The 16529-nt window shown below is 37.0% G+C and overlaps 1 protein-coding gene and 1 pseudogene across 1 annotated transcript in view; both read left to right on the plus strand.

The window, feature by feature from the left end:
• The window catches only part of LOC106315097 (L-type lectin-domain containing receptor kinase I.8-like), a 10603-nt gene extending 3054 nt beyond the window's left edge, over window positions 1–7549 (plus strand). Inside the window, exon 5 of the mRNA XM_013752867.1 lies at window positions 6431–7549. Coding sequence (XP_013608321.1) covers window positions 6431–7549 — 1119 coding nt within the window. The remainder of the gene's footprint in view (window positions 1–6430) is intronic.
• Window positions 7550–14269: 6720 nt separating this feature from the next.
• The window catches only part of LOC106315098, a 15839-nt pseudogene continuing 13579 nt past the window's right edge, over window positions 14270–16529 (plus strand).

Consider the following 16529-nt stretch of genomic DNA (forward strand, 5'->3'; position numbering starts at 1 on the left):
CACATCTGGTCCGAAGGGACATCTGAGGCAAAGAGAGCGATGGTACATTTGGCGTTGAAGAACACATCTGGTACATTTGGCGTTAATGGCGCATCTGGCACTTCAAAGTGCATCTTGTACATCTGGCGCTGATGGCGCATCTGGTACATCTGGCGCAGAGAAACGCATCTGGTACATCTGGCACTTGAAGGTGCATCTGGTACATCTGTTATTGAGAGGATTCAAGTCAAGGTGGAGAATTGTTGATATGCCTTGAATCTGGATGTTACATCTAGGCGATGGATGTTACATCACATACATCATACCGACTCGGTTGCATCAAGAGCGTTGCATCAAGTTATTATGGATGTTACATCTGATCGTGGGCTTAAGCCCATGAGTCCGTTTAGTCTAGGGTTTTAGATGCGAGATGTCACTATATATATCTTGTATTCGAAGTAACCCTGAACTTGCACTTTGTAAACTCAATATCGCCTCCAATAATAATAAGATCTCTCTTTGTCCGTGGACGTAGTAGCCCTAGGAGTGAACCACGTTAAATATCTGTGTCGTAGTTACATCGCTTTTATTCATCTGTTTCCGGATCTGTTTCTTCTCACAATTGTTACAACAAAAATTGTGCGTTTGAGTTTGTGAGATTCAGAAAAGTGCATTCTTGGAATTTGTAGAAACCTTGGGTTTGAAGGTAGGGCTTTGTTTCGCGTTGTAATGAGCTTTGAATAACGATCTGAATTACACCCTGTAAGTTGCTAAAATATCATATAATCGACATTACTCCCTCTGTTTCTGTTTCGGTTTCCGATGTTTGTGAATAAGTGTGAATTTGACATTTTTTCCTTGTTACATAAAAAAATGTCATTTTATAATTTCAATGCAATTTATAATCAATTTCAACCAAATATTAATTGCAAAATGCTTTGATCTTATAAATAAAACTTTTTATCTCAAATATTATTAGTTAACTAGTTGTAACTAATAAAAATATAAATACATCTCAATTATTTTAGGGTGATTTAGAGCATGAGCATCAAAGGTTCATGGGGAAAGCTCTCACACATCAAAAAAAAAAATATTATAATAATAGAATCTGATGAATTCGTCTCGCAGGGGTACCTCCGGATGAACCCGTTTCATCACTGTTTCGCGGGCTCCACGCCACGTGGCAGCCCGCTATTGGTCCACTTATTTTTACTTTTTTTTAAATCAAACGGAAAAAAATAAAAAATTAATAAATTATTAAAGTTGTGAACCTTTCCCCTCCCCCTGATTCATTGATGCGCATGCTCTTAGGAAATTGTCCCAAATGTAGGTCCAAATCTTAAAAGTGAGAACTTACCATGATTTGACTGAAAGCGGTTGTCTTGTCTTATATCATTTGTGTATCAAACGGACGAAAATGTCCTTCACTCTCTCTCTTCAACCCATGCTTCTTCTCCCTTCTCTCCTGTACATTTTCTTTCCTCCGACCCCACACACCCACTTCTTTCTTCCTACACCATCTTTTTTTCTTATATTTTTTTCTCACCTAAAAATTCTTTCAGTAATTCACTTTTTTTTTCCACCAAGACCGTCTAATAGAATGTGTTACTGGAACGGTCAAACAGGGTCCGACTCTATAACTAAAAAATATTAAGATATTTTTAAAAATAAATACATATATTTGGTTTAAAATTTTAAAATTTTAGATATATTCTTAAACTTATAGTTTATAATTTAAAGAGAAACTTCAAATATATATAGATAAGCTATTAAGTTTTAAAACTATTTCATTATATCATTAAATATATAGTTAATATTTTTTTGAACAGGGCCTTAAAATTTTTTGAGACGGCCCTGTTTTCCAGAATAAAACTATAGTAGTATGCTTATGAACAAACCTGATAAATAATTTTATCTGGGTTTACGATAAACTATATTATAATTCATCGATGATTTGACTACCAAACATGTTACAAAATATGTTAACGAGTTAACGAGTTTTATAAAATGATACAAAATTTGTTAACATTAAATATTACTTTTTAACGTGTTACAAATTTTGTTATCGAGTTATATTTTGTTATATAAACAAATCAACAACTCAATAATACACTTTATAATGATCAGCATTAATTGCCAAACTAAGACAATATTTAACAGTTAACATATGAAGTTAACTAACTAATTTTAAAGTTAACGTTCCAAATAAAAGAAATTAGCATGTTATAAATAAGTTAGAATGTTAGCAATAACAGTATCGTATACAATTATGTTATAGGGGGTTAACATACGATCCAAATAAAATAAATTAGCATGTTATAGGCATAGAAGCCAATAATCTTTATTAATATACGTGAAAAGTGTCCAAGGGAATTATTGGTAAATGAATTTTCATAGACTTTGAGAATTTTGAGATTCTATTGTTGTTGGTTCTTGGATTTCAATTTTTTTTTTAATATAATCCATTGTTATTGGTATAAGAATTTAAAAAATCTATTCAAATCTTTTATTATTCAAAAAGCTTATTTATTATTGATTCTCTATTCTAACTAAATATAGTATTATTGGGAGATGAATTCTATTCATTTTTACTCATAAGACTCAACTTTCAAAATATCATATGTATCCACGTGATTTTCAAAATCCATGTGATAGAAAATAACAAGAAAACAAAATAGTTATTCTTACCAAATATCTATTGCAAATTAAATCTAAATTATATGTCCAAAAATTATAATTCATGACATTTTATGTACTTTTACATTTTTGAATATATATTCAAAATACTAAATTGAAAAATATAATTCGAAATTATAAATAAACTTTTTATTTTTTATTTTTATTATTTATATATCAATAAAGTGAGGGGTAAAAATTCTTTTGCCTTTTATATGAAATCTATTTTGGTAATTTTCCTCTTTGAGATTTCTTTTTGTAACAAAAACTTAGAAAAAAAAATATTTAAGAGAATTTTCCAATTTTGAATGTATCACTATTATTTTTTTTTAGTTTGAAAGAAAAAATGTATAATCATGTTATATGATTTAGAAAAAAAATAAATTATATATTTACTTTACAAAAAATATGACAGAAAAGACATAATACAAATTCATGAAAATCTATACCAATCTAAAAATTCATGATCAAATTTCATAAGTCAATGTATATAAATTTTCACAGTCCACATGTAACTTTTAAAATCTATCAACGCTTGAAATTTATAAACTCTACACAAATTTGTCTCCCAATAACCAAATATCTATTGCACATTAAATCCAAACTATATGTCCAAAAATTATAATTCATGACATTTTATGTACTTTTACTTTTGGGCTTTTTTCAAATATGACCTAAAATTTCAAGTCAAACTTAAAAATAACCCTTGTTTTTTTTGAAACTTTCATTTTCCCTATTCACCCTAAAAGTTTGGATTTATTCACGAAAATGCCATTATATTTTTTTTTCTTTTTTTGAAAATGATTCTTTTACCTTATCATCCTTATCTTCACCAAGTATTTACAATATTTTCATTACCATCAATACACTAACCACCATGAACAACCAATTTGAAGCTCTTAATGTACCAAAGTTTCGATTTTTACTCTTCATATCTCATTACTTATGCACACAAATCACATCTCTTTCACTCTCTCTTAAAATTCATCCAAAAAAACTAAGATTTTGATTCCAAGCTTTGTAAGGTTCATAGGGACATTGAAGCTCATGATTCTTGGTCATTAACGACTTGGTAGCTTTTGTATTGAAGTTCTGGGTGCTTGGAGAAGCAAAGCAAGTAATCTCACAAGCTCAAGGTATGAAATCTTTTTTTTTTCTCAGATCTGTTCACGAAAACTTTCAGAAGACTTCGCTAGATGTATTCTCCATCAAGAAGACTTCCCTAGAAGTCTTCTAACTTTCCTTTAAAATCACTTAAACGCAATAACTGCACCAAGTGCTATTTTTATTCAGGGTTTTCCTGCTTCAGGTCTTTTAAACAACATGCCTCAGTCTGCAATATTAGTACCAGCTCTCCAGTCCCAGTGGTTAATGATGCACGTAAGTATGATGATATTCGGCTATGACGCTCTGTTATGCGAATCATTATTATCAATAGCTCTTCTAGTCTTCTAAAATTGGGTAAAACCTAGTATTAATTTATTAATTTTTAACAAATTTTTTATGATTTTTTCAATTTTAGAGCATATATTAACTCATATATCTTTTTCGGGCGTTTCAATTGTACTACTAATTTATTTTTTAACTTTATTAGTTAATTTAGATGAAATAATAGGATAATATGTTTTGATTCATCATATAAAGGAATCGTAATTACGTTTTTTGGTATAACAGGATAATATGTTAGTTTTGCAATTGACCAATAGTTTTGCAATTGACCAAAAGTTTGTTAGAAATTTGACTTTTTATAGAAGACTTCTCACTGTCGCAAGAAGTCTTCTATCAAAAGTCAAGTTTCTGACAAACTTCAGTCAATTGCAAATCTAACCTGATTATCCGAGAAGACTTCTCTCTCGCATTTCGATTTTTTTTCAAATTTAAAATTAAGCCAATATTTACAAATGAAGACTACTCAAGATGTCTTCTGTAGAGTAGACTTCTTAAGAAGTCTTTCTTCGTAAATTTACAATTGTAAAAATGACCTAAATAGAAGACTTCCTAAGAAGTCTTTTGGGAGAAGACTTTCGTAGAAGTCTTCTACTTCAATGTTTAATAAACTTTCATTTTCTCTACAATTAAAATGACTTTTTATTACTTTTTTATTAATTCATGTGTATTAGTCAATATTGAGACTCCTGGATGAAATTCACAACTTATTTGGTGATAATTATGAGATTTCAAATATTTATGTTTACTAATGTTTCTATCTAATCCCAAAGACTTCTTAAGAAGACTTATAGGGAAGTCTTCTACATTAGATTTTCAAGAGTGTTAAGTAACTTTAAGGTATGTTTTTAACTTTCAAAAGTGTTAAGTAACTTCAAGAATATCAAGTCATGGGGTTTAATGTGTCTTTTTAGATTATAAGGTATAATTTTTAACTTACATGAGATTTAAAATTTCAACTTTTACTCAAAATTCAAGTTTGATCTTTTGTGAATTTGACTAAGTTTTCTTGTGAAGTCTTCTCTCTTAATTTTAGTTAATTTGACTGAATTTTTGTTTTATTGTGTTTTGTTACGAGTAGGTAGAATGGTTAAAACAATTTCTTGGTATGTTGTATTAATAACTTCAATAATGTCAAAGTACTTTGGGAAAAACATGAACATATACACCAAATTCTTTTGATTAACATCTCTTCAAGTTTGCAAAAGAATTTATAACTAAAATAGTACACATTCAAATCATAAAACATACCATAAACAAAACTATTACACATGGAGCTAGATATCATTCCTCAACATAGATAAGCTTGGACTCTACTTGACATCATTCCTTGTACCACTTTAGGCAGAAGACTTTGGAAGACTTCCCGAAGACATCGCAGAAAGTCTTCTAGCATAAAATACATTAGAATACTTCCCTAGAAGTCTTCCGAGAGTCTTTTAAGAGTCTTTTGAGAGTCTTCCAAGAGTTTTCTGAGAAGTTTTTCAAAGTCTAACACAACACTAAACCCTAAACCATCAACACTAAACCCTAAACTATCAACACTAAACCCTAAATCTTAAACCCTAAAAAGTAAACTCTAAACCCTAAAACCTAAAAAATTAACCATAAACCCTAAAACATCAACTCTAAACCCTAAACCCTAAACCTTCAACTCTAAACCCTAAACTCTAAACCCTAAATATTAAACCCTAAACCTTAAAACCCTAAAACCCTAGAGTTGGTGTTTTAGGGTTTAGATTTGAAGGTTTAGGGTTTTAGGGTTTAGGGTTCGAATTTCAGAAAAATATTGGATTTCGAGTTTAGGGTTTACGTTTAGGGTTTAGAGTTGATGTTTTAGGGTTTAGATTTGAAGGTTTAGGGTTTTAGGGTTTAGGGTTCGAATTTCAGAAAAATATTGGATTTCGAGTTTAGGGTTTACGTTTAGGGTTTAGAGTTGATGTTTTAGGGTTTAGATTTGAAGATTTAGGGTTTAGGGTTTAGGGTTTAGGATTTAGAGTTGATGTTTCATGGTTTAGGGTTTAGAATTGATGATTTAGGGTTCAAAGTTGATGTTTTAAGTTTATATTTAGGGTTTAGGGTTTATGTTTAGGGTTTAGAGTTGATGTTTTAGGGTTTAGATTTGAAGATTTAGGGTTTAGGGTTTAGGGTTTAGGATTTAGAGTTGATGATTTAGGATTTAGAGTTAATGTTTTAAGTTTAGATTAGTTAATCTCATGTTTTTTTTTTGTCAAAGTTAATCAATAGGTTATAAATGTCTTTTACCCTTCATTAAAGATGGTGGTAAAAATGGTTAGTGTAAACATGAAAAATGGTACTTTGAAAATAGTATTTTTGGCAAATTCCCCTTGCTTTTGGAGCTTATAGGAGAAACTTGTACGCTGAAGTAAGAGAGGAATGGGAAAATGTGTATGGTCCACTCAGATATTCCTACAAATCTTTATACAAAGCGACAAAAGGGTTCAGTAGAAATGAATTTCTTGGGAAAGGAGATTTTGGTGAAGTCTACAAAGGGACACTCCCTCGGAACATTGAGCTGAGAGAAGTGGCTGTGAAGAAAGTATCACACGAGGGTGAGCATGGTATGAAACAGTTTGTCTCTGAGATCGTGTGCATGAGGAGTTTAAAACACCGCAGCTTGGTTCCACTTCTTGGGTATTGCAGGAGGAAACATGAGTTAATATTGGTTTCTGAGTACATGCCAAATGGTAGCCTTGATGGTTACTTGTTTAATCATGATAAACCGACTCTTCCCTGGTGGAGAAGATTTGCAATTCTCAAAGACATCTCGTTGGCTCTTAGTTACTTACATACAGAAGCTGACCAAGTTGTTATACACAGAGATATCAAAGCTTCTAACGTTATGTTGGACGCAGAGTTCAACGGAAGGTTGGGAGATTTTGGTATGTCCAGGTTATATGACAGAGGGACTGATCCAACCACAACAGCTGCAGTTGGAACTATTGGTTACATGGCTCCTGAGCTTACAACAATGGGACCTTCCACTGTGACTGATGTGTATGCATTTGGTGTTTTCTTGCTTGAAATAACTTGTGGGAGGAGACCTGTGGAGGCTGGCTTTTCGGCTGCAAAACGTTTTCTTGTCCGATGGGTTGGTGAATGCTGGAGACGGTCTTCTTTGCTTGACGTTGTGGATCCAAGGTTGACAGAATTCTCATCCGGGGAAGTGGAGAGGGTTCTGAAAGTCGGTTTGCTCTGTGCAAACCTTGCTCCAGATGCAAGACCGTCCATGGAACAAGTGGTGCAATACTTAAATGGAAACGTACTGATGCCCGAGTTTTGGCCATATTCTCCTGGAATTGGAGCTCTCACTCCAACATTGTTTTCACCATCACAACACTCACTCCCTTCACTATCACTGTCTTCTTCCTCATACAACAACTCTATGTTTATTACTCGTAGTTTCGTTTCAGGGAGTGGACGATGAAAATATCTGACAACTTCCTTATCCTTGGCCTCTTGTGGTCGACTGTTTTTCAACTATTTCCATTCGATTTTTGTTTCAATGTAAGCTCAAATATGTTCATTAGTGACATTTTCTGAGTATATATACAACTCTCCTTAACCGACTTCTATGGCTAGGATAATCTTCTCAACTAATTACATCATTATCTTTTGTTAAACATTCTGGTAGCTACTTTACTAGATACATTGACAACCGGTTGTTATCACTCCTTTTTCAAAGGCATGAGCCAACTAAGATTAAATACACTCAAAATCAGAGATTTATCAATCTTTTAACTATTTCACCAGTTGTTGTTCTGAAGCGAGAGAGATAGGTGATGCATAATCTGATTACGTAATTGTGTCTTTTTTAAAGTGGTAGATTATACCAGAGAACTCACAAGCATCAAAGACACTACAGTTTAGTCTTCCACCTTACAGAGTTAAGTTTGGATAGACCAAATTTATATCTTTTTGGTACTAGACAGTTTGTTTAGGTATTCTGTTTGTGGACCCTAAAAAATGAAACAATTAGTTTGTCAGTATGGGCCGAGATGTCTCCGTTTTTCTCTCTCCAGGCGTCGTTTTGCGATTGCTGTAATCCTTCACGAATTTTCTGCGACTGAGGGACTAACTGGTTTAAACGCAGCAGTTGCAGTTGCGGGAGTTTGTGGATACGGATGGTTGCGGTTTCTAGCGGTTTTAAAAAATTTATACGACTGGTTTTGCGGTTAGAAGTTGGTGCGTTTGCGGGATACTTATGACTGATTAACTACTAAATACAGCAGCAGTTAAATAATAAATTAACAATATTATATTTTATATAATTATAAAAATATCAAAAATCTTAATATTATAATAAATATAAAAATTATATTTAGAAGTTATAGTTTTAAATTTTTAAAAATTATAGAAAATATTTTTATTTTTAAATTTTATAATATTAATTCCAATTTAAAATTATATTGTTATAAAAAAAATTTATATTGAATATTTTATTGAATATTTAGTTAGTATATTTATAATTCCAATTTAATTTTTTATTGAATATTTTTATTTTTGTATTTATATTGTTATAAAAAAAAATTATACTCCCGCAACCGCAAACGCTAGCTGGAACCAGCTTTTGAGTTTATGAGGTTTAGAGCGATTTAAAACGGTTTAAAGTGATTTGAGTGATTGTTGCAAAATACCAACAACAGCTACCAAACCCGCTTTACTGGTGGTACTGGAGAAACCAGTCATACCCTTGGTTTCCTGCAGCCATTCTCGTAATGTCCACCCTGAAGATGCCTTGGTGTCTCTGGCTACGGATTTACTGTTTTGTGTCTCTATCTATGTGATTTTCGGAAACGCAAAAGTGTCTTAGTGAAAAAAGCTTTGGCGGAGATGTAATGTGATTCATCTGTTTGCGTGATCATTCCACCAAATAACCTTGCAGGTTCGTCATTTCTTCTAGAATTATATATATCGAATTATTTTGCTGTTACATTTGTAAAATGGTCAATTCGAATTCTTCATTGTTCTGTGACGAGAAAAGGTTGTATACTTTGTGGTTATGGTTTTAGTTAATCTTTCTTAGTGGTAATCACATAATCAAGAATGGGCAAAAGAAAATTTGTTTGTTAATAGGTATAGATTGTACTAGCCACTAGGCTTCTCTCTTATGTCATTCTAGTTATTAATAGATACAATTCGATCTAATTTAAGGTTTATCTATCACATTTATTCTTATTCAAGTCAACTTGTATTTTATTTTTTATACATAGTTAGGAAAGTTGTCCTCTGCATATGATATTGTTCCTTAAAAATCTAGTGTTAAATCTGTTGGAAGCATTGCAGCACCGAATACACTCAAGAACTGGTTAACAGCTAATGTTAAAACATGATGATCTACCTCCTCTGGGATTAACAGATGATGCCCTTTTACCTTGGCTGCTTTGGGATCTGTGGAAAGCGAGAAACTTGATGGTTTTTGAGGGTAAATGCTTTCAGGTAGAAGACATCATCACCAAGGCTGTGGTAGATGCTCGAGCGTGGGAAATGGCAAATTTCCAGACTCGCATACAGGAGAAGAAGGCCCCAAGTAGTAGAATACCCTCATCAGCTCCTGCTTGTTGGATCGATGGAGCTTGGCCGGAAGCAACATTGACAGGAGGCATAGGTTGGATTATCAAGAGTGAAGGTGGAGAAGTACTATGTCGGGGATCCTCCAACAGATCTCATGTTGGCTCAGCACTTATGGCTGAAGCATTGGCGTTGCGTGAAGCTCTCAGAAAGGCAAAGGATTTAAATCTCCATAGCCTCCAAATATTCTTGGACTCTCAAGTCCTAGTATCTTCCCTGTGTAAAGGGTTGGATCTGAATGAGATAACAGGTGTCCTACACGATATCAAAAACCTTGCCACTCTCTTCTGTCCGCTATCTTTTTCTTTCATTTCTCGTTTAGAAAACTCTCAAGATGATTCCTTGGCAAAATCAGGTCTTGATTGCTTTATGTTAGCCTAAACTCTTCATCTTAAGTAATGGTACTAGTGGTTTTGACAAAAAAAAAGTTAGGAAGGTTGTCCTCTGCATATGATATTGTTCCTTTAAAATCTAGTGTTAAATCTGTTGGCTATTTATTTATATTGATTGCGAGTCTTGTGACATTCACAGACATTACAATAAAGAAGGAAACACTGTTATTGGGTGGTCACTTTATTCACAAACATTCATAAACTCTTTCTCTTGTAGATTTGTGTTGGGAAAATTATCCAATATCGATGAGATGAAGATGGTATTAGACAACTAGAAAATTTAAGAAGAAGACTCTTAATATTTAGGAAAGGGTTTACTACAAAGATTTTGTTTTTGGAAACTCTCTCTTACAAATATTTTCTCTCTTTGTTTTTCTTGATTCTTGGATGATTACAAATGGTGCTAAGCACCCCTATTTATACTAGTAAGTGGAGACTACAAGTTAGTTCTACACACTTCATCTTCTACACACTTCATCTTCTACACACTTCATCTTCTACACACTTCATCTTCTACACACTTCATCTTCTACACACTTCATCTTCTACACACTTCATCTTCTACACACTTCATCTTCTACACACTTCATCTTCTACACACTTCATCTTCTACACACTTCATCTTCTACACACTTCATCTTCTACACACTTCATCTTCTACACACTTCATCTTCTACACACTTCATCTTCTACACACTTCATCTTCTACACACTTCATCTTCTACACACTTCATCTTCTACACACTTCATCTTCTACACACTTCATCTTCTACACACTTCATCTTCTACACACTTCCTTTTCTACACACTTCTTCATCCTTCTCCATTTTTCTCTAGATATTTCTTCTTCTTCTTGGGCTTCTTGGGTCTTGGGCTAATGAGGGAAAAACCCAACAAATCTCCCCCTTCCCGATTTAGCCCGAAACCGTTGCCATCCCAGTGCCTTTGCAGCAATCTTCAAACTTCTTGATCGGTAATACTTTGGTCATAAAGTCTGACCAATTTTCGTCGGTGTGTACCTTTGTGAGATGTATGAGCTTCTCTTCAAGAACTTCTCGTATCCAATGATGCCGAATGTCGATGTGCTTCGAGCGAGAGTGAAATGTTGGATTCTTTGCTAGGTGAATAGCACTTTGGTTGTCACATAGCATGTTGTACTTGTCTTGCTTTACTCTCAACTCAAGCAAGAAGTTCTTCATCCATAGCATCTCCTTGCATGCTTCCGTTGCTGCGATGTACTCCGCTTCCGTTGTGGATAAGGCAACACACTTTTGTAATTTCGATTGCCAGGAAACAGCTCCCCCTGCAAAGGTAGTCACAAATCCTGATGTTGATTTCCTTGAATCTTTATCACCAGCCCAATCTGCATCGGTGTAACCGTTCAGCTCCAATTTTCCATTGCCAAAACATAGACACTTCTTCGTTGTGCCTCGTAGATAGCGTAGGATCCACTTAACTGCTTTCCAATGCTCCTTTCCTGGATTCGCTAGAAAGCGACTCACAACTCCTACTGCATAGGCAATGTCCGGTCTGGTGCACACCATAGCATACATGAGACTGCCTACTGCTGATGCATATGGGGTAGTCTTCATTTCTTCTTTCTCTTTCTCACTTGTTGGACTTTGCTCCGAACATAACTTGAAATGTCCACCAAGTGGAGTGTTCACTGGCTTTGCCTTATTCATGTTGAATCTCTCCAACACCCTTTCAACATATCGTTCTTGGGATAACCACAAAAGCTTCTTTGGTCTATCCCGAGTGATTTTCATTCCAAGAATCTGTCTCGCTTGCCCCAAATCTTTCATTGCAAAGGACTCTCCTAGGTCATTCTTCAATGCGGCTATTTTGTTGCGATCTTGGCCCACAATCAACATATCGTCAACATAGAGTAATAATATGAGAAAGTCGCCGCTTTCGTACCTCTTTATAAAAACGCAATGATCGTTCTTGGTTTTCTTGAAGTTGTGATCCACCATGAAGGAGTCAAACTTCTTATACCATTGTCTTGGGGCTTGCTTGAGACCGTAAAGACTCTTCTTTAATCGGCACACCAAGTCTTCTTTTCCTGGAACCTTGAATCCTTCAGGTTGCTCCATATAGATCTCCTCCTCGAGTTCACCATGTAGAAAGGCCGTCTTGACATCGAGTTGTTCAATCTCCAAGTCTAGAACTGCTGCTAGACCAAGAACCACTCGGATAGAGGACATCTTCACCACTGGAGAGAATATTTCTTCAAAATCTATGCCTTTCTTTTGGTTGAATCCTTTCACAACCAATCGAGCTTTGTATCTTGGATTTGAGCTTCTATCTTCATACTTCAACCTATACACCCACTTGTTCTTCAAGGCTCTCTTTCCTTTTGGTAGCTTCATCAGCTCATAAGTGTGATTATCATGCAAGGATTGCATTTCATCTTGCATAGCTTCAACCCACTTATCTTTATGGGTGTCTCCTATGGCCTCCTCATAGCTTTGAGGCTCCCCCTCATCTGTAAGATTAACGTACTCATCTCGATAATATCTTACAGATGGTCTTGTCTCTCTTCCAGACCTTCTTGGCTCATGTTCTTCCTCTGGCTCCACTTGAACTTCTTCTTCACCTTCATCACCATTCTGATCCATGATAGGATCCCCTTCACCCTCATCTCCAATCACTTGTTCATGATCTTGAGGCTTATGAGAATCTTCATTCCTTACAACCCTTAGCTTTGGTTTCTTTGATTTGTTGATGTCTTCGATTGTTTGATCTTCGAAGAAAACAACATCTCTGCTCCGGATAACTTTTCTGTTAACCGGATCCCAAAGCCGATAGCCGAATTCGTCTTTTGGTGATCCAAGATAAATGCACTCTTTAGTCTTAGAGTCTAGCTTGGCTCGTTCATCCTTAGGTATATGGACAAACGTTCTGCAACCGAACACCTTCAAATGGTTGTAAGAGACCTTCTTACCCGACCAAACTTCCTCCGGGACATCGCCTTCCAAAGGGACTGATGGTGTAAGATTTATGACGTCCACTGCAGTCTTTATGGCTTCTCCCCAAAATGGTTTGGGTAGTTTAGCGTGAGAGAGCATGCACCGAACTCTTTCTGTGATCGTTCGATTCATTCTTTCAGCTAGCCCGTTCAGTTGTGGCGTCTTTGGTGGTGTCTTCTCCATCCTGATTCCATGAGCTTTGCAAAACGCTTCAAAGGGACCTCGGTACTCTCCACCATTGTCAGATCGAACACACTTGAGTTTTTGACCCGTACTTCGCTCTGCTTGGGCTACAAACTCCTTGAAAGCATCAAGAACTTGATCTTTTGACTTCAAAAGGTATACCCATACCTTCCTTGAATGGTCATCAATAAAGGTGACGAAATATGATGCCCCTCCATTGGATTTCTCGGACATGGAGCATACGTCAGTATGCACAAGATCAAGAATATGCTTTCTTCTCATAGGCGTAGATGATCTTCGGAAAGCGACCCTATGTTTTTTCTGGTTAAGCAATCATGACATGGTGAGAGAGAAATACCTTTCATATCAGGAAGAAGTTTCTTGCTAGAAAGTATACTTAAACCTTTCTCACTCATATGCCCAAGTCTTCGGTGCCATATATCCATGTCATCACTCGCAATGTTTACTTCTTCCTTGCAAAGCTTGGCTTGTGTTACATATAAAGAGCCTTCTTTTCTTCCTCGAGCCATGATCAAATTTCCTTTGGTTAACTTCCATTTGCCACCACCAAAATGACTGTCCAAGCCGACATCATCGAGCTTTCCGGTTGATATGAGATTGAGTCGCATGTCGGGAACATGTCTCACATCCTTGAGAACTATCTTACATCCAGTGTTTGATGTAAGAATAACATCCCCCTTTCCAATGATCTTGCTTCTTCCTTGATTTCCCATTTGAACATTACCAAAGTCACCACTTTGATAGGTTGTGAAGAAGCTTCCATGAGGGGTGACGTGAAAAGAAGCACCAGAATCAACGATCCATGAGCTATCATCAGAGCTAAGATTACATTCTCCAACGAGATATAATTCTTCGCTCTGGTCTTCCACAATGGTGGTAGTCTTTTCTTCATGCTTCTTTGTAGGATTGAACCGGTCTGGTTTGATATTACCAGCTTGTTTGTCTTTCTTGAAAAACCGACATTCCGACTTCATGTGACCCTGTTTGCCACAGTAATAGCAAGTAACTCTCGGACGTGACTTGGATCTTCCTCGAGATTGGTCTCGTCCTCTGCTTCGAGGAGCTCTTCTGGGAATCATCTGGATGTTATATTGTGTGTGCAAGTCATTCCAACAAGAGACGACGTTCGTCTACAACGGTTTCGACCAAGGAGACCGTATTCACCTTCAGGGTGGTGCAAGAATCCTTCCAAAAAAAGATGTCCTGCAACTGACGAATGCCACAACAACACAAATAGGTCGTGCTTTCTTTAAGCAGCCTATTGAGTTCAATCCATCTGAACCAATCTCCTTCTCGACGCATTTTGTTTGCGCACTGGTCCGTGTAACTGAAGTGAGTAGCCATGGCATGGCGTTTTTTGTGTCTCATTCCACTGATTTCGTAGGCGCCGAACCATCTCGATACTTCGGGCTTTTCAACGCAAATGAATCTGCTTCGACATTGGCTGTTGAGCTTGATATATCTAAAGCTCTAGATGTGCTCGACATCAATGATAATCATGTCGGGATTGATGTGAACAGAGCAGTGTCTGTGCAATCTGCTAACGCTTCTTATTACTCAGACAAAGAAGGTCGGAAGATAGACATGAAACTCGTGAGTGGGCAACCTATTCAGGTTTGGGTGGATTACGAAGGAACAACACTCAACGTTTCACTGTCTCCTCTTAAAAACCAGAAACCAAGCCGACCTCTTTTGTCATCAACTTCCATCAATCTTACCGAGATTGTGCAAGGTAGAAGAATGTTTGTCGGGTTTTCTGGTTCAACGGGGTCAGGCGTGGTCAACCAATATGTACTGGGGTGGAGTTTCAGCAAAAGCATGGCATCCCTGCAAAAGATTGACGTCTCAAAACTTCCCAAAGCTCCTTATCCTAGCAATAAAAATAAGTACACATCTCTGGTGTATGATATTCTGCTGGGTTTACTAGCTTTCTTAGTTTTGGGGCTTTTCTTTGGAGCTTATATGTATAGGAGAAACTTGTACATTGAATGTAGGAGATGGATTACATCCCTCCACAAGGCCCATCGAATAACTGGTCCTAATCCAGCAAGTCGGATCGATTTGGTCGGCTCGGTAGTTAAACCTATTGGCTTGACCTTAGAGTATTTTTAGCCGGTCGAGTAAGTCGACTAAAAGTGCCCGGTTTGGAGGGAGCCTTGTTCAGGCCCGTATACTCGGCCTCTCGCATCAAGGCCCAAAGGAGCACGGAATTAAGGCATCAGGGGGGAGGAAGTCCTATAAGAAGGGAAAAGGAAGCAACAAGAAGGGGACTTTTGGACCATTGAACACACTGAGCGGCTAGATCTAGGGTTTTAGGCTATCTCTTTGATCTTGTTCCTCTTCGATCTTGTTGCTCTTGAATCTTCTTGTCACTCTTGTAACCCTTCAAACCAAATCTAAATAAAACGTCTTTAGCCATCCCATTTCAGACTTCTTCCATCTTAGTCGACTGAATTTCGTTCAAACAATTGGCGCCCACCGTGGGGCTGACTAAAGTAACGTTCTAGATCTACATGGTTCAAGACGACACCACCTTCGGCGCTCCGGGCGGAGAACCGACACCAACGCCCGAAGCCGCACCACCCATTGCCGCAGATTTTATGAGCTCTATCATGGCTCGACTTGCTCGTCAAGACGAAGTCCAAAAGACGACCAACGACCAGTTAGCTGCTTTGGTCGCGGCACTCACAGCTCCCGATGGCCAAACAAGCCGTCCCCAGCAGATACGCCATCGCCTCTTTTACACCAACCCGACGGCGACCAGAGGCGACCACAACTCAGATGACTCCGAGCCTAATGAAACCCTTCTCGCCGACCACCCCCAGTAGGTTCTGATCTCGCAACCATACGCGAGCTCGCCGAGGTCAAACTCAGCTTCCAACAAATGAGCGAGAAGATTCACCAAGTAACCAGCGCGGTCCCGCAAATCGAGAGCGTCCTCGCCGCAACATCACGCACTCCGTTTACTAGCACTCTGACCAGTGTGCAACTCGGAAAATATAGAAGCTGTGTCTACCCGAGTACAAACCCGGCAGAGACCCAGTGGAACACATGACAACTTTCAACATTGCGATGGCACGGGCTCGACTCCCCGACGAAGAAAGGGACGCAGGCTATTGCCAACTGTTCGCCGAAACTCTCCACGAGCAAGCCCTAACCTGGTTTTCCCAGTTAGAAGAAAACTCCATCGGAAGCTTCCGCGACTTGTCAGCAACTTTTCCCAAGACTTACATTATGTTCACCAAGCGCAGCGCTACCGCCTCTAGCT

The sequence above is a fragment of the Brassica oleracea genome, chromosome C9, assembly GCF_000695525.1.
Source record: "Brassica oleracea var. oleracea cultivar TO1000 chromosome C9, BOL, whole genome shotgun sequence".
NCBI lineage: Eukaryota > Viridiplantae > Streptophyta > Magnoliopsida > Brassicales > Brassicaceae > Brassica > Brassica oleracea.